This window comes from Equus asinus, chromosome 23 (genome assembly GCF_041296235.1).
Source record: "Equus asinus isolate D_3611 breed Donkey chromosome 23, EquAss-T2T_v2, whole genome shotgun sequence".
Taxonomy (NCBI): Eukaryota; Metazoa; Chordata; class Mammalia; order Perissodactyla; family Equidae; genus Equus; species Equus asinus.
The window spans coordinates 49,585,056-49,613,027 of record NC_091812.1 but is presented as its reverse complement, the minus strand read 5'-3'; the positions used below and the strand labels follow the sequence as shown (position 1 = coordinate 49,613,027).

The window sequence follows — 27,972 nt, the reverse complement described above, 5'->3', positions numbered from 1 at the left end:
CAGCATTGAAAGGTTTCTTTCTTCATTGTTTATGAAACATTTCAAATATGGAATAGATATATAAATAAAAATATAATGAGTGTTCATGTATCAATCACTCAAGAAACACAACATATTACCAATACAGCGGAAGGCCATGAACCCATCTCCTCTGACTCACCAGAAATAATCACTATCATGAACACCTCTGGTGTTTATCATTCTATTTCTTTATGTTTTTAATACATATATGTGTATTTCCAAAAAACATATAGCAATTTTAAGACATTCCTTTTTCACATTTTAACAGCTCTGAAATTGGAATGCATCATCCATTCCTGGATACCACAGAATTCCTGCTATTATTTAAATAATATTTCTTTTTTTAATTGCATATTCTGTTGATTGCTGGTGAATATGAATGTCATCTTAGTACATATTGATTTTATATTCAGCAACCTTGCTGAAATCTGTTATTAATTTGTCTTGAGATTCTGTGCAGACAGCATAGTGTTTTGAACTAATGATGGTTTTGTTTCTTTATTTCTAAAACTTCTAACTTTCATTTCTTTCTCTTATCTTAGTATGTTGCCTGGGCCCTCTAGTACAAAATCTAAGACAAGCAATAATAACAGGCATAAATGTCTTCTTCCTGATTTTAAAAGGAATGTTTCTAACTTCCGCCATTAAGTATGCCCATTGTTTCAGGTCTATAACAGATACTTTTTAACAGAATAAGAAAATTCTCCACTATTCCTAGTTTACTAAGAGAATTTTATCATGAACAGGTATTTATTTGTATCAAAATACTATCTGCATTTCTTCCATTGTGGTATAAAGTACATAACATGAGATTTACCTTCTTAACAAACTTCTAAGAGTATAGTACAGTATATAAACTTCCCTCTTAGCACTGCTTTAACTGCATCCCATAAGTTTTGATTATGTTGTGTTTTCATTTTCATTTGTCTCAAGGTATTTTCTAATTTCCTTTGCGACTTCTTCTTTGACTCATTGGTTGTCTAAGAGTGTGTTGTTTAACTTCAACATATTAGTGGGTTTTACAGTTTTCCTTCTGCTTCTGATTTCTAGCTTCAGTCCTTTGTGGTCCAAAAAAGTACTTTGTGTGATTATAATCTTGAATTTGAGACTTATTTTGTGGCTGTTCTATCCATTATCAAAGTGGAGTATTAAAGTTTCTTATTATTACTGTCTTGTCATGTACTTCTCCCTTCAATTCTATCAAAGTCCGCTTTACGTATTTAGGAGTGCTGATATTTGGTGCATAAATATTTATAATTGTTATATCTTCTTGGAAAATTGACCCTTTTATCATTATATAATGTCCTTCTTTATCCCTTGTAACAAGTTTTTATTTAAAGTCTATTGTCTTTTACCCTATGTGTCTTCTTAAATCTGAAATGAGTCTCTTATAGATAGCATATAGTTGGATCTTGTTTTTTTAACCCATTCAGCTACTCACTGTCTTTTGATTGGGGAGTGAATGTAAATCCAATTACATTTAAAGTAATTATAGGTAGGGAAGGACTTACTATTGCCATTTTATTTTCTCTGTCTTGTAGCTATTTTGTCCATTTTCCTCTCTTGCTGTTTTCTTTTGTATTTTGTTAATTTATTGTAGTGACACACTTTGATTTCTTTCTCATTCTCTTTTGTATATCTTCTATAAGTATTTTTTGTGGTTACCATGGAGCTTATGTAAAACATCTTATTGTTATAACAATCTACTTTAAGCTGATAACTTAACTTCAATCACATAAGAACATCTCTACACTTTTACTCCTCCCTCCCAAATACTTTCTGTTATTGATGTCACAAATTACATCTTTTTATAGTCTACCCATTAAAATATTTTTATAGTTATTTTTTACACTTTTGATTGTTAACTTTTACGCCAGCACTAAAAGTGATTACACACCACTATTACAGTATTACAATATTCTGTAGTCGTCTGTGTTTACCTTTATCAGTGAGCTTTATATTTTCATATGTTTTCATGTTGCTGTTTAGTGTCTTTTTGTTTCAACTTGAAGAACTCCCTTGTGCATTTCTTGTAAGGCAGGTCTAGTGGTAATGAACTCCCTCACCTTTTGTTTATCTGGGAAAGTCTTTAATTCTCCTTGTTTTTTTTTTCTTTGTGAGGAAGATTCACCCTAAGCTAACATCTATTGCCAATCCTCCTTTTCTTTGGTTGAGGAAGATTAGCCCTGAGTTAACATCTGTGCCAATTTTCCTCTACTTTGTATGTGGGATGCCTCCATAGCATGGCTGATGAGTGGAGTAGGTCCACACCCAGAATCTGAACCCATGAACCCCAGGCTGCTAAAGCAGACTGCATAGAACTTTAACCACTCAGCCACAGGGCTGGGCCCCTCTCCTTCATTTCTGAAGGACAGTTATGCCAGACAAAGTATTCTTGGTTGGCAGTTTTTTTCTTTGGCTATTACTTCTTTAAATAAGCTTTCTGCCCCTTTCTCTTCTTCTTCTGGGACTCCCACAATGCATATATTGGTTTGCTTAAAGTATCCCATAAGTCCCTGAGGGTTTCTTTACTCTTTTCCATTCTTTTTTTCATTTAACTTCTCTGCCTGGATAATTTCAAATGACCTGTGTTCAATTTCACTGATTCTATCTTCTGCCTGAACGAGTCTGATGTTGAACGCTTCTAGAGAATTTTCAGTTCAATTACTGCATACTTCAGCTCAAAAATTCCTGTTTCTTTTTTACATTTTCTATCTCTTTGTTGAAATTCTCATTTTCTTCATGGATCATTTTCTTGATCTCATTTAACATCTTTATGATGGTTATTTTGAATTCTTTGTCAGATAATTCATATATCTCTGTTTCTTCAGCGTCAGTTTCTGGAGATTTATTTTGTTCCCCCAATTGGATCATTTTATTCTGTTTCTTTGTGTTCCTTGTCACTTTGTGTTGCTATCCATGCACTTGAAGAAACATCTACCTCTTCTAGTCTTTATGGACTGGCTTTATATGGGGAAAGACTTTCACCAATCAGCCTGGCTAGAGAGTCTAGCAACTCCCAAACCTTTTCTGTGGATGTGACTTCTCCATACTGGTGTGTGTAGATTTCTAATTAGGAGAATTTCCTGTTTGTTTTTTTTTTCCTTTTTCCACAAAGTCATAATCTCTTGCTCCCTCTGGTGTCTGTCTGCTGTACCACAGGCCCTCTAGAGCAGCAGCATACCACCCAGCTCTTTTTTAGTTCTCAGTGGCCCCGAGGCATGTAAAGTATTCTTGGTCTGAGACAAGCAAGAGAGAAACCAGCCCCTCAGGCACTTCCCCCAAAGGCTGGAACAATGAATACATGATCCACTCTTCTCTCTCTCCCCCTGAGAGGAGCCTCTACTTCTAAGCTGTACCAGCTTCTGTCTGCTGTACCATGGGTCTTCTGGAACAGCCATCCAGTTCTTTTTGGTTCTCAGAGGGCCCCAGGCATCTACAGTATGGCAGATCCCATCAGCACTTTGAGACAGGCAAGAAAGAAGTCAGTCCCTCAGGAAGCACCCCAAAAAGCCTGAACATTTGGACAATAGTCCAGTATATACTTTCCCTCCTCAGGGAGAAGCTGAGAATAAGGAGTTTCCTCCTGATCATAAAGCAGTGTGCCAGGGGGAGGGACTATGGTGGAAGGGTGCCACAAACTTCCCAAGCAGCTTCAACACAGCTGGTTTTGTACTTGCCAGGGGTGCAAGTGCCTCTTAACTGGTTTTTTGATTTCTCACAAAAAAGTTGGTCTGAGTATTATTGTTGAATTGGTGTCTCTCTGAGAAGGAAGTTCTGGTGTTTCCAATCCTGCCATCTTGCTGATGTTACCCTTGACTTTCTGCATTTTTAATATTATATTTTTCTTCCTGTCTTTGTTACAGTCATGAGTTACACAAATAAATTTTCTAATGCTGAAACAATCTTTTTATTTCTTGGATTATTCTGGCTTATTCATGACACATTTTTTATACATTGATTATATTTGCTAATGGTTTGGGAATATTAATCTATATTCATAACTGAAACAAGCCTTTAATTTTCCTTTCTCATATTTTCCTATCTTGTTGCAGTGTCAAAGTTATGATAAACTCATAAAATGAGGAAAGATTTGTTTCTACTTTTTTTATTCTTAGGAAAAATGTGTCTGCTTAGTAGAACTTAAATATACATATCAAATTCAATCTCACCTAACTATTCACAGTATAATACTGCTTTCTTTATTAACAGCTTTATTAAGGTATAATTTACATAGATAAAATTCACCCATTTTTGTGTGTGTGTGTGAGGAAGATTGGCCCTGAGCTAACAGCTGATGCCAATCTTCCTCTTTTTGCTTGATGAAGATTGTTGCTGAGCTAAGATCTGTGCCAATCTTCCTCTATTTTATGTGGGATGCCACCACAGTGTGGCTTGATGGCAGTGCTAGGTCCGTGTCCAGGATCTGAACCTGTGAACCTTGGGCCACTGAAGTGGAGTGCACAAACTTAACTATTATGCCACCAGGCCAGCCCCAAAATCATCCACTTTTTAAGTATACGATTGAATGACTTTTAGTTTACATATATTACATATATACAGAGTTGTGCAATTATCACCACAGACTAATGTTAGAACATTTCCATCACACCAGAAAGAAACCTCACGTGCATTTATAGTCACTTTTTTCCCACTCCTGGGCCTACACAATTACTAATCAAATTTCTGTCTCTATAGATTTTGCCTTTCTGAACATTTCATATAAATTATAATATGTGGTGTTTTGTGACTGAATTCTTGCACTTAGTATGTATTCAAGGTTCATCCATGCTATAGCATGTGTCACTACTTCATTCCTTTTTACTGCTCATTGATAATCTACTGTATGGGTATACCACATTTTGTTTCTTCATTCATCAATTGATGGGTATTTGGGTTGTTTCCACTTTTTGGCTATTATGAATAATGCTGCTATGAATATTCATGTACAAGTTTTTGTGTGAACTTATGTTTTCAATTCTTTTAGGTATATACCTAAGAGTAGAAATGCTTGGTCACATGGTAACTCTTCATCATTTTACCTTTTGAGGAACTGCCAAACTGTTCTAAAATAGCTGCACCATTTTACATTCCCACCAGTAATGTATGAAAGTTCCAAATCATCTACATCCTCATCAACACTTGTTATTGTTTGTCAATTTACTAATTTCAATGATCCAAGCTTTTGGTTTTTTTTTACCATGTCTATTGCATCTTTGCTTTCTACAATATTAATTTTTGCCCTTAATATTTCCTTCTTTATATTGTCTTTGGGTTTATTCAATTCCTCATTCTTTTTTTTTTTTTTTTTTGATTGGCACCTGAGCTAACAACTGTTGCCAATCTTCTTTTTTTATTTTTCTGTTTTGTCTCCCCAAACTCCCCCCATACATAGTTGTCTATCTTAGTTGCAGGTCCTTCTAGTTGTGGGATGTGGGATGCCACCTCAACGTGGTCTGACGAGCGGTGCCACATCCGTGCCCAGGATCCGAACCCTGGGCCGCCGCAGGGGAACACGAGAACTTAACCACTCAGCCACGGAGCCGGCCCCTCAATTCCTCATTCTTAAACTGAATGGTTAGCTCATTAATTTTTAGCCTTTTTCTAGTCCTAATATTAGTGTTTAAAGGTATACTTCTCCATTTGAGCACCACTTTACCTGCGTCCTACAAGTTTTGATACATATTATTTTATTATCATTCAATTTGAAGTATTTATTCATTTTCCTTTTTTCTTCTTCTTTGAACCACTAGTTATTTAGAAACGTCTCCATAAATTTTCATAAGAATTTTTTAGTTAACATTTTAAATTGACTTTTAATTTCACTTGTCTTATGTAATATTTTTTATATGATACCAAATCTTTGAAACTTGTGGAGAGCTGTTTCTTGGCCTAATCATGTGAACATTTTTGATAAATATTTACAGCAAGATTTTTTATTGCTTTCTTCAAATAATGTATATCCTAGTGACTTTTTGTCTGCTTTATCCTAAAAGTACCGAAATTAACAATTTTTGCACTATTTGTTTTGAGCCTAAGTTATTAAATGGTTCTATTTTAGAGGTTCTCTGCTTCCCTTTATAGTAAAACTCTTAGAAATAACTCTAAAATATATGCACATTTAATTATATTCTCCAATTCCTCTCCTTCTCTTTCCATTTCTCAATTCCTCTCATGGACTCATTCTAATCAGCATTTGACATAGTTGGTCATTCACTTCTCCTTGAAATACTTTCATCTCTTGGCTTCTTTGATACTCTTTCCTCTTGATTTTATTTCTACTTCACTGGCCTCTCCTTTTCTGGTCCTTCCTCATCTGCTCAAAAGGTTGGAGGGCCCAGGGCTCAAACCTGAGACTTCTTCTCTGTCTACCTTCACTTTCTACGTGATCTCATCCAGCCTCATGTTGTTAAATATGACCTAAATACTTTTAACTCCAAAATTCATACCTCTAGCCCAGTCCTCTCCTCTAAATTTTACACTCAGATATCCTGCTGCTCACTTGATATCTTCACTTGAATGACAAATCATCACTTGGTTACAATAGCAAGCTGTCATTGATTTTAGCCCCTAGGGATTTACATGCCTTTTTTTTTGGCAATCTGCGCATTTAAATGGTGTGTACTTAAAAGGATATCTGAGATATTTTATCCAACTTTCTTGGTATGTTTTCAAATGAGGTCCCCCCACATATTTAGTGTACTACATTGTCACAAATATACTCTATCACCAACTTTCTAGTTACTTTAATTAGAATCCTGGTAGGTATTTTAAATACTTCACTTTTTTTTCTTTACCTTCCTATATATGATTGGTCATAAAACTCTGTGTTATACCACCACAAAATCTCTCTTTTTTTCCAACTCTTTCTATTTCTATTACAGTATTGTCTAGACATTTATCATCTTTTGCCTTGATATTTAAACAGTCTATTATCTGTTTTCTTGCATTTAATTACTGTTCTCTCAAACTTTAGTCTCAGTCCTCGCTGTACATCAGAACCACCTGAGAGCTTTTAGAAACTAGCACGGTGCAGGGACCACCCCCAGATATTTGGATTTAATTGGTCTAGGGCAGGGCCTGGGCATAAGTATTTTTGACAGCTCCCCAGGGAGGCGAACATGCAGCCAAGGTTGAGAACCACAGCTATACCAGATTACTCACTATCCTCAACAAATTGCTTTCTCACTTTGATGCTTTGTCAAGTTTTCCTTCGTCTAATGGCTTTGTTCCACACATACAACTTTCAAAATCAAAGTAAACTTTAAGTCTAAGCCCAAATGCCACCTCCTTCAAAAGCCTTACTAAATAATGACCATGATGAATGTCTCCATCCACTACATGTCTGTGGTATATTTTACACATATACACACACACATCAATCATGCTATATATCTATCACAATTTCCTTGTATTGTGATACACATGTCCAACTCTCCTATTAGTATCTCGTACAGGCGACAAGGATCATATTTAATTCATTGCTGAATATCCCATTATTAGAGTGCCTTACATGTGTTAGGTGCATTAAACTAAATTGAATTGTAACAAATATAAACACATATATCTATCCATGTACAACCAATATTTTAGGCATTTAAAACCAAACTCTAAAAACATGCATATTTAAATAAGATAATTATCCCACACTGAGAAAAATGTTCTAATTTGTCGCTTCTAGGCACGTTGATATTTTAATGAGACATATTTATCTGAAAGTATATTGATGCAAAGAATTAGAACACTACTAGGAAGATAAGACTGTGCAATATATTATAAAACTGGTTCATTATAAACAGAAAATAAATTTCTAACTGATGTTATTCAGGTCACATTTTCTTACCAATATTTTCCGTGGTAAGAATACAAGTGAATCTGAAAACAGAGTGTAAGAAATATGATTTTACAGTACATAGTGTTCTAAGTGATAATAATAGTTCCTTACAAAGTCTAATATAAAACACAGACATTCTATTAACAAACACCATTTGGTTCATCTAGAATATAGTACATAGGAATAAGACAGTCACGTCCAATTCCACGTGGATTCTCAGCTCAGATCCTGGTTTTTGCACAGTTTACCTTGCGAACATGATCCGAGTGACATTTCACAAATTCCTGGATAAATGTTGCTACACTCTGCTAGGAGAGAGACAGGCTATGTCATGCACAGATCAATAATAGCACTGTGTTTCATCAGCCTCAAAATCAAAAGTGCTTCATCTGGCAAAAGCCATGGCCCTAGAGAATCTGACATATATAAACTGAATACCCTACAAGGAATGTGTACTATACAAGCTATCGGGCTAAGATAAAAGCAAACTCAGGAGATTAGCAGTGAAATACAATAAGAGAGTAGTTTTCTCCTTTGTTACTACTAGAGGTGTGAACACAGATCACAAAAATGGGAATAAGGCTATTCAAAATTCTACAATTCCTGAGAGAAAAAAATGGGTCCAGTACAATTCAGCACCTTCAATCTCTTGAATATGACTTACGTAAATAAATATAAATCAAAGGCAAATGTAAGTTTAGAATACAATAGCAATCATATAAATCTACATAGATGAAATGTTTTATGGAGATCCATAAAATATAGCCGTTTTAGAATTATAGGGTTTACTAAAAGACTCTTCAGATTTAGTAGTTAGTATGCCCAATGTTTATATGCTAGATTAACCTAAAAACCAAGGTATTTGGTGCATGAGTTACACTCTGCTGTTTTTAACTCTATATTCTGACACTTGGTATTTGGGGCCTTATTAAACTAATTTAAGATTAATTGACAAGAGATGAAGCAAACTTGAAAACTCAAATCCTAAAAATAAACCTGCTTTGTTTAAGATTGCTGTTGCCAAAAAAGTTTCTGAGGACAAAATCTGGTGTTGCAGAATTTAACTGTATCTAACTCAGAGGGCAGGGGAAACCAGAATTCATCAAGAGATCAGCGAAGATAATGATGTTTAATCACCAAATAAACAGCAGTGTATATTTATGCCATATATGTTGAAATAATATACTGGAGTTCTGGGATCACTTAGAAACACTCCAGTTGAGGAGTTAAGGTAGAGGCAGACCAGAGGCTATTAGGCAGCAGTGGTCTGGGGTGAAAGTGTGGTTCTCCAGGCCATATTTTGTAAAGCATCTCTTCTGAAACTTTTGGAAATACAGTCACGTCTCTGTCTGTAAACACAAAACACTGGGGGTTACTTAGTAGTGTTATTATTATAGAGAAATAGCCTTTTGGGGGGACTAAAAGGAGTAACCTCTTCCTTTAGAAAACATATAGGGCCATTGTGAAAGTCAGGGTTCAGAAAATTAAATGCCTAATGTTATCAGAAAAGTAACACAAGTGAAGCTGGCCTAGTAGGATTTGTGACAAACAGGAGATGGTATGGCTCATTCTCCTTGAAAGCACCATACCACTAACATTACTAATTCTTATATCAAAACCATACCTTCTAACATTCTCATGACACTATATAATCTATTAACTGGTTTGTCAATCTTTTAATCAGCTCCTTCAATGTCATCAATGCCTTAACTTCCTCAGTGTGAAGGAATATTCAGTCTTTACCGATGTGTAAGTGTTCCTCCATGGCTAACTCAAATTGATTCTCCCGTTCCTAATCACAAATGCCTGTATAATACTTTCACTTACATGCCAAATTACTACCTCAAACTTAATAGATTACAACAGAATTCTTCTTTTATTTTATGCTAAACTTAGAAAAGGAGAATGGCTCTGGGAAATGTTGCATGTAGGAAGTGGTACATGAACAAGGCTTTGAGTGATGTGCTGGATTTGGAATGATATAAAGAAAGGAGGAAGGTTCTTGAAAGAGAAAATTTTTTAATCTTGAGAAAAATATGCATTATCATATCCACATCTTGGTAAAAACTGGTTAATAAGTCAACTTTCATCCTTTTACTGAGACTGTACTATGCCCTTAATTAAGCAAGATTCTGTGAAAGTTGTCAAAGGAGTATAATATACAGTTTTTGCCCTTGAGGAGCTAATTAGTTGCTAGATGCAACAGGACTAACAAATGTTAAACTTTAAAACTATTAAATGCAAAGTTGTATAAAAAGTCAGCTTAGAAAGTAGAAAGATGATGGAGTTAGGATCAAGAGGTAGATGTAGGTTATAGCACAGAGCTACCAGTTTAGCTTGATCTTTGGCAATTTATTTAAATTCTTTAAGTCTTAATTGCATTATATATACTATGAGGATAATGTCTTCCTTATGAGGCTGATATAAAGAGTCAATAGAAAAAATTAATAAAATGCCTAGGAAGGAGGCCCAATAGTCATTGGATTAACGCTAGCTGGTGGTGTTTTGTGAAAGGCAGAACACTAGGGGTTAAGAGCACAGGTACTGGAATCATGCTGCCTGGGCTTGAACTCTAGCTCTGCCACTTGTGAGCTCTATGACCTTGGGCATGTTATTTTACTCTGCCTCAGTTTCCCCATTTCAGATATAGTATCTATCTCATTGAGTCGTTCTTTGGGTTAATGAGTTAATATATGTAAAGTGCTTAGAAGAGTACATAGCATATAATTACACAAAAAGCATTGGCTAATATTATTTCCATTATTATTAGGAACCCTCAAAAGAAGATTTCAAAAAGTGGATGCACCAGCATAGACTGGATTAATGAGAGAGTTTTATAGAAGTGGGGATACTTTACCATGACACTAGGATTCTGTGTAGGAAACAGGACTGTAACAACAGGTTAATTGAATTGATCATGTAAAATCTTGAAAAATTCGCTGAATAGTTTGGCCTTGAAATGGTCCTAAATGGGAAGCACTTGTAGGTTCCTGAAGTACATGATGAAAAATACATTTTAGCAAAATTATTCTGGCAGTGGTACATGGGAAGAAATAAATAAGAGACTAGAGGAGCCAGCTGGGAGAATATTACAGTACACAAGGAAAAGAAGATAAGTACCTAGTGGCATTAGAAGTGGAAATTGAAGAGGAAAAGACAATAGGATTTGGTTGTAGATTTTATTTAAGGATCAAGAAATAAAGAAGAGTCAAAGATGACACTGAGGAAATATTTTGGAAGAAGACATGTTTGGGGAAATTTATTTCGTTTTGTTTTGTTTAGAACACGATGAGTTTGTGGTGATGGAGAACCAAAAGAAAATGTCTTCAATAGTGGGATAGAAGGCATAGATGGACATGTAGTTTTAGGAGTCATCCACAAATGAATAATATGATTGGCCGAGATAGGTAATTTTGGTAATATTAGTGATTTTATCCTTTAACCTTTAATAGTTAACAGTTGAAAAGAGAAGTTTATTACAGGAAATCTTAAGGCAGTTATGGTAACACAAACTGGATTAGGAATATGACTCTTGGAAAGAGTCTATGAAGAATTTCAAAGGAGATGTATAAAACCACAAACTTGATGAGAAGAGAGAATTTATTTTATATTAGGTACCTTTAAATGCTATAGAATGAGAGTAGAGAATAAAAATTAAATATACAAGTACTGATGTCAATAACTTCAAACGTTTTTCAGAAAGATAAACAGTTAATTCAAATATACTAATTTTTCAAACTGTGTATTTACATTGTTTGGCTGTGGAAATCACAGAAGCCATATGCTGAAGTTGAAAATTCTTACCAAATACTAAAATAAACTTCCATTCCAATGAAACTAATAAGAACATTAAAATTATTTTCCTTGGCTAACTGTGACTGTATGTGAATTTAAAATTTTCAGAATCAAATTATTATATCTTAAATTTAATTCCACTATATTTAAAAGATTAAAATGTAAAATATATCAATATTTTTAAATTGCCTTAAAATCTGTGCAGGATGATTAGAGAGGACTCTGTAGTCACAATATAAGGTTCAAGTTTTAGACTACCACTTACTAACCATGAGCCTTGGGTAAGGCTTACCCCTGCAGTCTCTGTTTCTTTCTATAAAAAAATGGGATAATAATGCCTATCCAGATTAACTCATAGAGATTCTGGGTTTATCAAATTTTGAAAGTATCCCAAAAATTCTAAAGTGCCACAAAATGTTATGATATTTTTAAGTGCTGTAAATTTAATGTGTATGAAATATAAACATGTACTCATTTTATTTATACATTCCAATGAGTGATATCCCTTGTTCTGAAGATGATTAATTGAAGAATTCTCTCATGTGTACATTAAACTGTAGCAAATATAGTACTACAACTGTTGCTAGGGTTTACAATACCTGCTGCTAACAATTCTTGACTCTGTCACGGGGAACATCTATCATATGTAAAAAGCCTCATATACTAGCATTGTTGAAAAAGACTTAAAAGCAGATGAATAAGGTGTTGCCACTATGAATCCTCTGGTATATTTTTATTGTCTAATCCCACACTTGGTTAATATATTAAGTTTTAAGCAAATTTATTTTTAATTATGACTACAAAGTGGGTTTTTTCATTAAAAACTCTAGAATATAAAAATACAGAACCAAATATCTTAACATCTGAAGATATTTATAGGGCATCTCTATTTTCAAAGAATCTATTAAAAACTAACTCATGATAATAAAGCTCAACTGTCTCAAATCTTTCATAGAAAGAGCAAGAATAAAATAACTAAATTTTTAAAAAGTAAATAACAAAGAAGACCACAACAATTACAGTTTTAATTCATTTAACCTATCCACTACTTTGATTCTAGAAGACTAAAATAACCTTCCTTCCTTCCTTCCTATAATTGTGTATTTCTGAGAATGCATAGTATTTATCTAGAAGGAACATAGCATAGTAAAGAAGAGCACAATATTTAGAGGCAGAAAACCAGAATCTGAGCAGTAGATCTATAATGTACCAGTGATGTAAACACAGACAAGTTAATTAACCTCTTTGGATCACAATTTAATTATTTTTTAAATGAGAATAACTACGTCACAGGTTTGTTATGAAGATTAAACAAGAAAATACCAAATATTTTGCAAATGATTCTAGTAGTCAAACATAAGCCACTGTACTCTTCACTCAGCACATTTTTAATGTTTTGTTTAATTCAAGATACCATATTTCACAGACAACAGAGTTAAAGATGGAAAAAAAAGAAGATATACAAAGACTGAAAGACTGGCCATCTGGCAGATTATATAAACTAAAAACATTTCCTATCACATAGAAATTCTAGAAAAACTATAAATGTTCCTTCAAGTGTATTGCTGAAAATCTAAGAGAGAAAGGGGAAAACTCCAGTGCTGGAATCCCGGGGGTGACTGAAGAGTGTGAGGTGTGGCAGTGCTCACAGGGTAGAGAGTTACCAGGGTTGGTAGCCTCAGGATTTGTGGAGCAGGAGGGGAAGCTTAAACTTTGAAGTGATGCAATGTCAGCTAAAGGGCAGACAAAAAACTGCCTGTTAGGAGGACACAGAGGTAATAAGGAAGTACACCAGTATCTGATTAGGATCACAGGAAAGTGAAGAATCCTCAATTCTCTCTGCTTAGGATGTGTATGTCTGTGACTGTACCTTATATAGGCTTCAAATCTGAATTCATCAGTGTGGGCGAGGAATCCCTAATCCTCAGAATTAGCATAAATACTCATCACTGATGGATGGCAAAAGCAATTGGAAAACAGTCTGAATGAATGTTCCCAAAACACAGGTTTCAATGAACTACCGCAGAAAAAAACAGACCCTGCGAAAGTTGCACTGAGAATCAAAATTGTAAAACATAAGTAGAAACATCCCATCCTGGCTGAGGGTAAGCAGATGTAACAAATGAGAAGATCAGAATTTTAAGAACATGCAATGTGAAAGAATGTAAGTGATGTTTAAAATGATTAAAAATACAAAAGAAAACTGAAGCCCCAAGAAAAGAACCAAACTCCATGAAAACCAAAAAACCAAAACCAAAAAACGAAGGAGATTCTAAAAACTGAATTTGTATAACATAGAAATATATATATATTCAACAAAAATAGGATTGAACTAAAATATTAGACCTTAGCAATCTCAAAGAACAATACGTAAGATGTGGAAGGAATATCACAATATCACCTTGGGAGAGGGCAGAAATAGTGACTACTTTTAGAGTTTCTATTGGTTTAGTTTTTTTGTCCATTTAAAGAAATTCTACTTATTTCTCATCACTGGTTTGGAATTTATACACTTTCTCTTATTTTATATTTCATATTTGTTATCTCATCTTTCTGTGATGTCTTGATAATTCAGAGTTTTTTTTAGTTCACTAATTCTCTCTTCTGCCATATCTAGTTTGCTATTAACTAGTCCAATAAATTTTTCCTTTCAAAATTTTTTCTTCACTTTAAAATCTCATCAATCATTCCTGATAGTCTTTTATTGTTTCTCATTTTTTGTGATTAAGAAATTTATTTCTTTTAACATTTCATTTACTGCTATTTACTACTAACTATCTCACAGTTTCATTTTCTGAAGTTCTTGGGGGTTCTAATTTTGTTACTTGTTGTTTCTGTTAGCTGTCACACATAGTGGCTTGCTTTTGCACGCATGTGGTGATCTTTAATTGTAAATGCATATTTGCTTGGGAATTTTGTCAGCTTAAATTGAAGATACTTTCCTCCGGAATAGGTATATATCCATTTCTGCCGGGAGCTAAGGCAGTCCTAGATTAATGCTGACTCTCTGTCATCTCCCTGGTACTGCTGACGTAAGGCTTGTTACCCAGATCACAGACTGCAGTGCTGCAGTGGCATCTGCTCCCTGGGCATCTCTGTATCTTCTGTTTGTTTATTGCTCTTAGCTTATAGTTTGTTCTTCGTTGGGTGAAATGTGAGTGGTGCAACCTTGGAGATTTCCTCTATTGTTTGAAAGTTCAGCAATGCCTCAAAAGGTAATTTTTGGTCAAGATTTAGTTGTTTAAGTACTCTAGTAAGTCTCTTCCAGAAATATAAACATGTAAACACTATTTATGGCTACACAATACAGATATTTCTCATGCACGAGATCTCAGTACAGCTACTATTACAGAGTTCATTAGAGACATATTTCCATGTATTCCAGAAACATATATATTCAAAGTCTATTATATGGTTATATTATAATTATATCATAATTATTGTAATAAACTACGTACTGCTGAAAATTTGCTTCCAAATTGTTATGATAAGCAACACTGTGTGAACGATCTTTCTGCATCTCTGTGAACCTATTGGATTATTTTACTTAGATAACAATATAATCTAAATATGAAACTCCTGGGTCAAAGTGTATAGATAGTTAAAATTTTTATCAATATTCCTAAATACTGTTACTAAAAGTTGTGTCAACAACTGTCCCACCAAGAGTGTGTGAGTTCTTGTTTCCACAAACTCACCAATGCTGGGCGTTATGAAACTTTTTACTCTCCCAATCTAACAATTTTTTCTTGTTAATTTTATTTGCAATTATTCAAGCTTGATCACTGTGAGTTATTTCTTATTGAATTTATGAAAACAGGTGATGTTAAATTATTCTTTTAAGAACTGTCTAATCAACACCTTTGTACATTTTTCTACTGAGTGCTCATCATTTTCTTCTTTTCTTTTTTTTTTTTTTAAAGATTGGCACCTGAGCTAACAGCTGTTGCCAAACTTTTCTTTTGCTGTGTTTTCTCCCCAAATCCCCCTCAGTACGTAGTTGTATATTTCACTTGTGGGTCCTTCTAGTTGTGGCATGTGGGACGCCGCCTCAATGTGGCCTGACGTGTGGTGCCATGTCCGTGCCCAGGATCCAAACCAGTGAAACCCTGAGCCACTGAAGCACAGCCCAGGAACTTAACCACTAGGCAACCAGGCTGGCCCCTCATCATTTTCTGACACATTTGTGAGGGCTGCCATTCTTTCAATTATTTTGAAAACACTTTATTAGAACTTCGGCTACTTGTCACATATTTTTTAACATGCTCAGTGATGACAAACCTTGAAAAATGAGAATGAATTTCTTTTTTCCATACAGACAACCTTCATTCAAAACAGTATAATAAATAAAGTGGGTGATGTGTGCGTATAGGTATAGAAATGAAATTATAACTTTTTAAAAAATTGACAGTGCTACTAGAGTGAGAGCTAAGCCTCCTCAGAAACTACTTTAAGTTATAGAAATAACAGTATGTTTATAAAATTGACCTAATTTCCTCATAGTCATAATTTGAATGGTATTCCAACTATACATACTATTCAGTGTCTCTTTCTAGGTTGAGCCAGGACCTAATCTAAAGGGGAACCCAGCCACCTAATAAATTCTATCTCACTGTCTCCATTTAATTTTCTTCAAAATAATTTTCAGTTTGAAATCATCTCACTGATTGGTTTATATGTTTACCATTAGTCTCCCCTAAAATACAATCCCAATTTCATGAGCGCAGGGACATTCTCTGTTAATGATCACTGCTCTATCACAAGAAATAAAAATATTATAGATATTAATCCAATTATATAAATAATCACTTTGAACGTCAATGTTCTAAATTCCTAATGTACCAATTAAAAGACAGAGATTGTCAGACTAGAAAGAAATAAGACCCAACTACATATTGTCTACAAGAAACCTATTTAAATATAACACACATATAGATTAAAAGTAAATGGATGGGGGCTGGCCCCGTGGCCAAGTAGTTAAGTTTGCATGCTCAGCTTCAGCAGCCCAGGGTTTACTGGTTTGGATCCTAGGCGTGGACCACACACCACTCATCAAGCCATGTTGTGGCAGCATCCTATATAGAACTAGAAGGACTTACAACCTGGATATACAACTATGTAGTGGGGCTTTGGGGAGGAAAAAAAAAGAGGAAGATTGGTAACAGATGTTAGCTCAGGGCCAATCTTCCTCATCAAAAATAAAAAGCATACCTTTAAAAAGAAAAATAAGTAAATGGATGAAGAAAAATATACCATGCTAACACTAATTAAAAGAAAGCAAGAGTAGCTATATAAATTACAGACAGAAAAGACTTGAAAGCAAAGAAATTTATTAGGGATAAGAAAGAGCATTACATCATGATAAAGGGTTCAGTTCTCCAAAAAGACACAACAATACTTGACGTGTATGCATCTGAGAAAAGAGCATCAAATTATGAGAGGCAAAAAGTAATAAAATTGCAGAGAAATAAATAATTCTACTATCATAGTTGGAAACTTCAATATCCCTCTATAAGAAATGGACAGATCCAGGAGCCAAACCGGTGGTGCAGTGGTTAAGTTCGTGTGCTCAGCTTCAGTGGCCTGGGGTTCGCACGTTCAGATCCTGGGTGTGGATCTACACATCGCTCTTCAAGTCATGTTCTGGCAGCGTCCGACACACAAAATAGAGGAAGATTAGCACAGATGTTAGCTCAGGGCCAATTTTCAGGAAGGAAGGGAGGAAGGGAGGAAGGGAGGAAGGAAGATAGGGAGGAAGAAAGGAAGGAAGCAAGAAAGCAAACAAGCAAGCAAGAAAGCAAGAAAGAAAGAAAGAAATGGACAGATCCAGAATGCAGAACATCACTAAGGACATAGTTGAACTCAATGGGAGTTCACAATCAACTGAATATAACTGAACTCTATAGATTACTTCCTTCAACAATAGCAGAATACACATTCTTCTCAAGTTCATGTGGAACAGTCACCAAGCTAGACCACATTTTGGGCCATAAAACATATCTTAACAAATTTAAAAGAACAGAAATAATATAACGTCTGCTCTCAGACCACAATGGAATTAAACCAGAAATCAATAACAGTAAGATAGGCAAAAAATCCCCAAATATCTGGAGATTAAAAAAAATACCTCTAAATAACACATGGGTCAAAAAACAGATCTCAAAGAAATTAAAAAAGAAATCACAAGAGAAATTAAAAAATATTTTGAGTTAAAGTGAAAATGAAACACAACTTATCAATATTTGTGAGATGAAATGAAGCAGTGCTTAGAAGGAAATTTATAGCATTAATGCATATATTAGAAAAGAAGAAAAATCTAAAATGAATTATTTAAGTTTCCACCTTAGGACTTTAGAAAAAGAAAAGGAAATTATATCTAAAGTAAGCAGAAAAAAAGAAATCATAAAAATTACAGCAGAAATCAGTGAAATTGAAAATAGGAAATCAATAGAGAAAATCAATGAAACCAAAAGCTGGTTCTTTGAAAAAATCAATTTGATCAGTCCCTAGCCAGGCTAATTAAAAAAAAAGGACAGGATACAAATTACTAATATCAGAAATAAAATAGGGGATATAACTTCAGATTCTTGGATATTAAAATGATAATGAAAGAATACTACAAACAACTCTATACCGACAAATTTGATAACCTAGATAAAATGGACCAGTTCCTTGAAAGACACAATTTGCCAAAACTCACACAAGGAGAAACAGACAGTCTGAATAGGCCTATATCTATTAAGGAAATTAAATTGATAATTAATAACCTTCTAAAATGAAAAGCAGTAGGTCCATATGGGTTCACTGGTGAATTTTACTAAAATCTTAAGGAATAAATTATACCAATTCTCTACAATCTCTTTCAGAAGAAAGAAGCAGAAAGAATACTTTCTAACTCACTCTACGATACCAGAATTACCCAGATATCCAAACCAAAGATATTAAAAGAAAAGAAAAGAAAACTAAAGACCAATACCTCTCATGAACATAGATGTAAAAATACACCACAAAATATTAGAGAATCAAAACTAACAATGCACAAAAAGAATTATACACCATGATCAAGCAGGATTTATCCTAGGAAGACAAGGCTGGTTCCACATTTAAAAATCAATGAACCTTTACATCCACAGGTTAAAAAATAAAAATCATGTGATCATATCAATAGATGCAGAAAAGCATTTGACAAAACCCAACATTCATTCACAATGGAAACTCTCAGTAAATTAGGAATGGAGGAGAACATCCTCAACTTGATAAAGAGTATCTACAAAAACCCCATGGCTAACAAGACACTTAAAGGTGAGAAACTTGAAGCTTTCCCACTAAGATGAAGAACAAGCCAAGATATCTCTTCTCACCATGGTCTTTCATCATACAGGAAGTCCTAGCTAAGCCATCAAGATAAGAAAAGGAAATAAAATGTATATGGACTGGGAAGGAAGAAATAAAACATCTTTGTTTGAAGATGATATGATTGTCTATGTAGAAAACCTGAAAGAATAGACAAAAATTTCCGGAACCAAATAAGTGATTATAGTATCATTGTAGGATGCAAGGTTAATATACAAAAGTCAACCCCTTTTCTATATACCAGCAATGAACAAGTGGAATTTTAAATTAAAAGCAAAATATCACTTACATTAGCATCCCTAAAATGAAAATATTTTGTTATATATCTAACAAAATATGTACAAGGTCTATATGAGAAAAACTAAAAAACTCTGATAAAAGAAATCAAAGAAGAAGTAAATAAATAGAGAGATATTCCATGTTCATGGATAGGAAGACACAACATTTTCAAGATGTCAGTTCTTCTCCATTTGATCGATAGATTCATTCTACCCCAACCAAAATCTCAGAAAGTTATTTTGAAAGATCCAAATTAGCCAACACATATTGAAGGAGAAGAACAAAGTTGGAAGACTTACACTACCCAACTTCAAGACTTACTGTAAAGCTACAGTAATCAAGACAGTGTGATACTGGTGAAAGAAAAGATAAATAGGTCAATGGAACAGAACAGAGAGCCCAGAAGCAGACCTACATAAATACAGTCAATTGATCTTTCATAAAGAAGCAAAGCCAATACAATGGAGATAAAAGTCTTTCTGACAAATTGCGCTAGAACAACTGGATATCTACGGCAAAAAAAATTAATCTAGACACAGACCTTACACCCTTCACAAAAATTAATTCAAAGTGGATCACAGATCTAAGTCTAAAATGCAAAACTAAAAAACTCCTAGAAGATAACATAGGAGAACTCCTAAATGACCTTGGGTAATGCAATCACTTTTTAGATACAACACCAAAGGCATGATCTGTGAAAAATAATAATTGATAAGCTGGACTTAATTAAGATTCAAGACTTCCGCTCTGTGAAAGAAAATGTTGAGAGAATGAAAAGACCCATTCTGCCATAGACTAGGGGAGACACTTGCAAAAGACACATCTGACAAAGGACTGTTATACAAAATATACAAAGAATACTTAAAACTCAGCAGTAAGAAAGCAAACAACCTGGGGCTGGCCTGATGGTGTAGTGGTTAAGTTCAGCACACTCCACTTTGGCAGCCCAGGTTTGCGGGTTCAGATCCCAGGTGCGGACCTACACAACTCATCAAGCCACACTGTGGCAGCAATCCACATACAAAATAGAGGAAGATGGGCACAGATACTAGCTCAGGGTCAATCTTCCTCAATCCAAAAAGAGGAAGATCAGCAACAGGTATTAGCTCAGGGCCAATCTTCCTCACCAAAAAAAAAGCAAGCAAGAAAGAAAAAGAAAACAAACAACCCAACTAAAAAATGGGCAAGAGACCTGGGCAAACACCTTACTCAAGAAGACAAACAGATGGCAAATAAGCATGCGAAAAGGTGCTCCACCTCATATGTCATCAGGGATACGCAAATTAAAACAACAATGAGATACCACTACACACGTATGAGAATGGCCAAAATCCATAAAACTGACAACAAAAAATGCTGGCCAGGATGTGGAGCAATGGGAATTCTCACTCATTGCTGGTGGGCATGCAAAATGGTATGGCCACTTTGAAAGTCAGTTTGGTGGTTTCTTACAAAACCGAACATATTCTCATTGTTCAATCCAGAAATTGTGCTCCTTAGTATTTACCCAAAGTAGTTAAAAATTTATGTCCACACAAACCTGCACACAGATGTTTATAGCAGCTTTATTCATAATCGCCAAACCATGGATGTAATCAAGATGTCTTTCAGTAAGTGAACGTATAAATAAACTGTGGTACATCCAGAAAATGGAATATTATTCAGCACTAAAAAGAAATGAGCTATTGAAAAGACATGGAAGAACCCTAAGTACATATTACTAAGAAGAAGAAGCCAATCTGAAAAGTCTCTATATTGTATTATTCCAACTATACGACATTTTAGAAAAGGTAAAACTACAGAGGCAGTAAAAAGATCAGCAGCTGCCAGGGGTTGGGGGGTGGGGAGGGATAAACAGGTGGAGCACAGAGGATTTTTAGGGCAGTAAATGGATATGTGGATGAATATATGTCATTGTACATTTGTTCAAACCCAAGGAGCGTACAATACCAACAGTGAACTTTAGGGTAAATTATGGACTTTGGGTGGTTATGATGTATCAATGTAAGTTCATCAATTGTAATAAATGTACCTCTCTGGTGGAGATATTGATAATGGGGGAGGCTACACATGTGTGGGGGCAAGGGGTAAATGGGAAATCTCTGTATCTTATTCTCAATTTTGCTGTGAGCCTAAAACTGCCACAAAAAAATAAAGTCTTAATAAAAAATATATAATTTCATTGCTCATAAGTTCTACCTTAAAACTAGAACAGAGGTCAGCTAAGTTCTCTGACACTCTATAACAATGACTGCCTTTCTTCCAGTTTCCTATAATATGTTCCTCATTTCCATCTGAGACCTCTCCAGAATACTCTTAAGGTCCATATTTCCAGTATGCACCTTAAAACTCTTCCATAATCTACTCATTATCCAGTTCCAAAGCTGCTTCCACATTTGTACATATTTGTTACAACAGCACCAAACTCCTAGGACCCATATCTGTACTAGTCTGCTTGGGTTGCTATAACAAAGAACCACAAACTGGGTGGCTTAAACAACACACATTTAATTCCTCACAGTTCTAGGGGCTATAAGTATGAGATCAGGATGCCAGCATGAGTCAGGTTCTGGTGAGATCTCTCTTTCTGGCTTGCACACAGTTACATGCTTGCTCTGATCCCTCATGGTAGAGAGAGCCAGCCCTGGTGTCTCGTCTTATAAAGGCATTAAGCCCATCATGAGGGCCTCTCCTCATGACTTCATCTAAATCTAATTACTTCCCAAGGCCCCATCTCCAAATACCATAACATTGGGGGTTAGGACTTCAATATATGAATTTGGGGGGACACAAGTCAATCCATAACAATAATACACCTCTTGAAATACATTTTGTTAAACAAATATAGAGAGAAAATTAATAAAATAATAACTCACCTATTCATATATGAATGAATAATAAGGATCATTATGCTCTCTCTAAACACACTATTTCAGGGAGAGCTTTTTAGAAAATAAATTCACAGTATGTAAAATTCAGCAAACATTTACATTTGATATCAGTTGATACACACAATTATTTAATACCTAATATAAAGCATTCAAAAGATTTTCTAAAAGGTGCATTTATGGGTAGAGCTTCATTTTCTTTTAATAATATGGATTCTGGTAGTTTGCCTCTGTGTATCAATGCTCTTGAAATCTACATGATGACCTATATGTGACTACAAAGGAGTTTCCAAAGTCATAATACACTTAAGTAAAATTACTGGAAAAAAAGAGAATGGCATTTACATCTTGTTATTCTTAAGATTTTGGACTCATTTTTCACAAGTTTCACGTGAATTCTGAGTAAGGTTCTTAATTCAAAGAACTGAGCATTCAAACTGAAAAAATCAGTCAATATTGTTAGCTTTAATATATTTCTATACCTTGATGTTTACTTTTGCAATAGAGAATTGAATATGTTAGGAATAGAAAATGCATTGCTTTAATTAGAAAATAGTTTTAAGAAAATTTACCTTAAATATATTTTACTTTATTGAGTTTAATAATAATTGAAGTTAAGTGCTTCATCTAATAGTAGGTTCTTTATACACCTAAAAATGTTATGTAGCTCTCACATTTTTACTATAATATTTAACACCTAATCAATTTTTATCTTAGCAGTAGCCTTTATTAATTTGGAAAGAGAATTATTTTTATATCATTCTGTCAACAATGAATGTAATATCAGCAATATTCATGCAAATACTACATGTATGTATATATTCCTATTTAAAACGAACATTTTAAAAAAGTTTTATTGAGATATAATTCATATGCCACATTCTTCACCCATTTAAAGTATACACTTTAGTTTTTTTTTAGTATATTCACAAAAGTGTTCAACTACCACAACAATTTTAGAACTTTTTTTATTACTTTAAAAAGAAATGTACACTTTAGCAATCACTCTCATATTCTTCTTCCCTCCAGACCTAAGCAACCACTAATCTACTTTCTGTCACTATGGATTTGCCTATTCTGTATATTTCATATAAATTGAATCATAATTTGTGCTCTTTTGTGCCTTGCTTCTTTCACTAGGTATAATGTTTTAAAAAGTCATTCATGTTGTAGCACGTACCAATACTTCATTACTTTTTGTGGTTTAATAATATTCCACTGTGTGTATAAACCACAATTTGATTATCCAGTCATCAACTAATGGACATTTAGGTTGTTTCTGCCTTTTGGCTATTCTTAATAACACTGCTGTGAACAATACTGCCTTAGTATTTACGATCTTCTTGTACAGAGCCTTACAGTAAGACAGAGGTGAAAGCTTAGGCTTTCTCACCTTTTCCTGAGCATGCACACAGCTCCACGAATGAATGTGTCCTCCAGATTCCCAGGAATATATCAGAGCTTTTCAAAACTCTTATGGACATCTCATTCCCAAGTTTTTCCTTTTAAGCTATTTGGTTAATATATTTTTTGACCTAAACTGGAATTCATCACCTCAGGCAGCCTGAAGTTAAAACACTTGCCTGTACTAGTTTGTGACAATCCCATCCATCTACTCCCTTGCTAGGAAGAAGGCTGTTCACACTGAACAAGATCAGAATCATCTTTTTAATTGACGTCTTCTAGGGAACCATCGGACAGGTTAAATGATGACAATTATTTGGGAATGAGGCTTTAAAGGAGCTCCAGCTCTATTCTGCTTCTTCCGGTAGCTGCCAGGCTGCATGGGGAACATGGACCATAATTTTTTCCCAGGCTACTGCTGAGCTGGGAGAGTGGGGGATGGGACTAAGGCAAATTAAATGCCACAAATTTTCCTGTTCTTATTTAGATTCAGCTATTTTTATTGAATAAACACTCCCTGGATCATTGCAAGTCTTTGGTTAATTTCCAGAGTTTCATAGAGGAATTAAAAGTGTTCCGCAATAAAATGCTTTACAGTTTCAGGTAAAATACTTTTATTTGATCTTGAATTTTTTAAAAAAATAAGGAATTCACAGTTTAGAAAACTTGTAACTACCTTGAGCCAGCAATTAATTGCCTTAGGAATACTACCCTGACTCTTAGAAGATCAGGTTTTGTACCCAGTGTTATGAAAATGTTGATTCCTGACAATTTTTGCCCATTTGTTTTCACTGACTTTATGGAGGAGTAAATATTCAAAGTCCTTACACTAATAGTGATACATACCACAACATGGATGAACTTTGAAAACATTATGATAAGTGAAAGAAGCAGACACAAAAGGCCACATATTGTATGATTCCATTTATATGAAATGTCTAGAATAGGCAAATCCATAACGACAGAATGTATATTAGTGGTTGCCTAGGGCTGGGAGAGATGGAGGAATAAAAGGATGATAGCTAAAGGGTACAAGGTCTCTTTTTGAGGTTATGAAAATGCTCTAAAAGTGATTTTGGTGATGGTGGAAGAACTTTGTCAATATTGTAAAAACCACTAGATTAAATGAGAGAATTGTACAGTATGTGAATTACATTTCATTAAAATTATTCCCAAAAAATAATAATAGTGGGTGATTTGAAAGACAAGACAGAAAATCAGCAAGGATATGGAAGAGTTGAACATCATTATTAACCAACTACACTTAATAGGTATATATATATAAGAGAGAACACTCGACGCAACAACAGCAGGATACACATTCTTCTCAAGTGCACATGGAACACTCTCCAGGATTTACTATCTATTAGGCTACAAAACAAGTCAATACATTTTTAAAAAACAGATCATAGAAAGCAACGTCCAGTGTAAGTTTGGAACATGGATGAGGTTTGGGTATAAGCCTACTCTGGGAATGAAGCCAGAACACAGTCCTTGTTGGTATAACTAGTATAATACTAATCCATTATAATTAAAACATTTCTAAGTATTGCTTGAATTGAAGAACTAGACATTAGAAGTAGAGAATTTAAGTGTAATTTACAATTATGTGTGAAAGTGCTTTAAAAATTATTTCCTAAAATAATGAAAAGAATTCTGTGTAAAACAACAAATTTCCAACAAATCATTCCTTATACAAACAAGTATGTTTAAGAATGGAGACTTAAGGAACAACCAATATTTTCTTACTCATTTGCTTTAAAATTAAATTATGATAACCAGCAGGAAGGTATAATGTGTCTAAAAATTGTTGCAGAAAACTCAATTCACCTGAGTAAAGGAAGCATAGATAGTTATAGGAACACATTAAGATATATTTATATTAAAATCTTCACATTTTATACTGGTATTTGCAAAGAGGAAATGAGGCAATTACTAGCTAATAATGTGATTTATAGTGATAAATTCAAAGTTTTAGACATGGACAAATGGGCAAGCTAAATGCATTTATGGAGCCCGCATTTAAAATTCAAGATATAACACAATAAAGATCATATAAAAATGTTAAGAAGAGAAAAACTAAGTGGAAAAGGAATGATAGTAAAGTGTTTGGAGTTCTCTTTCTCATGTAGATTGTTCCTTATTGTAGACCTTAATAAAGAAATCTAAGTATTAAACTGAGTATTAAACATTATTGAGCAGTGCCTGGGAATTTTTTTTAACGCATAGCCACCTCTATCACAAATATGAACCAAACAACACATGTAAAACAAAATATCTGACTTTTATAATATACTCTATTATAACTATATTTTATTTAATTAACTTTATTTTACTTTACCTTTATAGTCTGTCTACTCGTCTGAAATCGTTGATCAGATGCTTGTTGCTGCTGAAGAAGCTTTTCATTGACTTCTTTGTATTCTTTAACAGACAATTCTGCTGTTTTTCTGGCTTTCTGAAGTACACTGTTTTGTTGTTGCAAGGATATAATCCGCTCTCGTAATAAAATAATACTGCTACTTGATTTCTGGGCAGTTATACTTTTCCACTTTTCTCTGTTAACTATACAAATAATGTGGTTCATAATATTTTAAAAATCACATTGAATTAAAACGATATTGTTAATTTCATATGCAGTCTTACCTCTGGTAGGAAGTGTTGTGTGTGAACTCTTTTGAATATTATCATTCTTCTTTTGAAAAGTTGGTTTTTTGGCATTCTTGTATTGATAATCCTAAATTTGAAGGTTTCATAAAAGTTAATTACTCAATAACAACCTCAAGAGAAACAACATAATAAATAATATTTCTTTACTTAACACTATATTTATTTATACCAAGTTAAAAGAAAATCCAGGCAATAAAATTCTATAATTAATACCAAGAACTCATCATATGTACACTAAAGTTGACCTAGCAGGCAGAATTTAGAAATACAGGGCTGGCCTGGTGGCACAGTGGTTAAGTTTATTTGCTCCGCTTCAGCAGCCCGGGGTTCACAGGTTCAGATCCCAGGCGTGGACATACACACCGCTCTTCAAGCCATGCTGTGGCGGCATCCCACAGACAAAATAGATGAAGACTGGCACAGACGTTAGCTCAGCAACAATCTTCTTCAAGCAAAAAGAGGAAGATTAGCAACAGATGTTAGCTCAGAGCCAATTTTCCTCACACATACAAAGAAGAAGTTACAAATACAAAATCAATCCCAAAGTAGTAGAAATTTAATCTAGGGACAGTTTAAAAACCTAGGGGTGCACACAGTAAAGGCAACAAAAATAAAATAAGAATATTTAATAACTTGTTCTCTGGGAATCTAGGTCCTTTTCTCACTACCGTTCTCTGTTGAATGTAGACTAATGAATCCCTTCTGATAAATGAAGTTAAAATGATGTTGATGATAATAAAGTAACTTTCCTCGAAGCGGTATGTTTTCCTCATGGCATTTCCATGCACTGAGGTGAAATAAAATGAAGCCATGTTGACTTTTTTCTTTTTTTTTAAAGTCTTTCCTCTCCATCTCGAATCTTGCATGCTGCTTTCTAATGCTGGTTACGGTGGGACTGTGGGGTTTTTTTCTTTTTTTAAGATTGGCCCTGAGCTAACATCTATTGTCAATCTTTTTTTTTCTTTTCCTCCCCAAAGCCCCCCAGTACGTAGTTGTATATTCTAGTTATAGGTCCTTCTGGTTGTGCTATGTGGGACACTGCCTCAGCATGGCTTGATGAGTGGTACTAGGTCTATGCCCAGGATCCAAACTGGCAAAGCCCTGGGCCGCCAAAGCAGAGCATGAAAACTTAACTACTCGGCCACGGGGCCAGCCCTCTCTTCCAAAATGTTTCACCAATTTTAAAAGCTTTCCCAAAGCAAAATTTTAAATAGGAATATCTTCCAAAAATATTATAAATCCTATTAATAAAATATGTGGTCTTGTTTAAGAATTTGTTGGCTGGGAAACAGAAACAATATCAATCTGGAAAACTATGTCTTTAAAAAATAAAGAAATTTTTTTCAAAGACCCCATTTCAGGAACAAATCAATAATTACAGTAAAAATGGAAGGAAAAAATAAATTTGATCCAATGTTACTTTGACAACAAGCCACATATTTTATGTTCATGGATAATTAATTATACTATATTATATATAAGGTATGGCCCTAAAGTAATAAAATTGATTACCTAACATAAATACCAGAAACTCCTGTCTAAGGTAAGCTTTTCCTTTAACCAACTGCCTTCTTTTAAACTATGTTTCATTTCTCAAAATATTTTTGAAATGCTTCATTTGAACTTGTCTTCAGCAGCAGGATATAAGATTATTTTTAAAAATGTTTCATTGCTTTATTAAGACTCAAGTGCCAATCATGTACTGAGAACTTAAAAAGATCCAAAATA

General features: G+C 34.3%; 1 protein-coding gene across 13 annotated transcripts in view; it reads right to left on the bottom strand.

The window, feature by feature from the left end:
* The window catches only part of CNTLN (centlein), a 332,812-nt gene that overhangs the window by 89,839 nt on the left and 215,001 nt on the right, over positions 1-27,972 (bottom strand). For all 13 annotated transcript variants that reach the window (XR_011497243.1, XM_070495470.1, XM_070495472.1 and 10 more), the window contains 2 exons: positions 26,221-26,311; positions 25,916-26,139 (listed from right to left, as the gene is read on the bottom strand). Coding sequence is in view for 12 of the 13 variants with exons in the window: in XM_070495470.1 (XP_070351571.1) it covers positions 25,916-26,139; positions 26,221-26,311 (315 nt within the window). In the remaining variant the exon portion in view is untranslated. The remainder of the gene's footprint in view (positions 1-25,915; positions 26,140-26,220; positions 26,312-27,972) is intronic.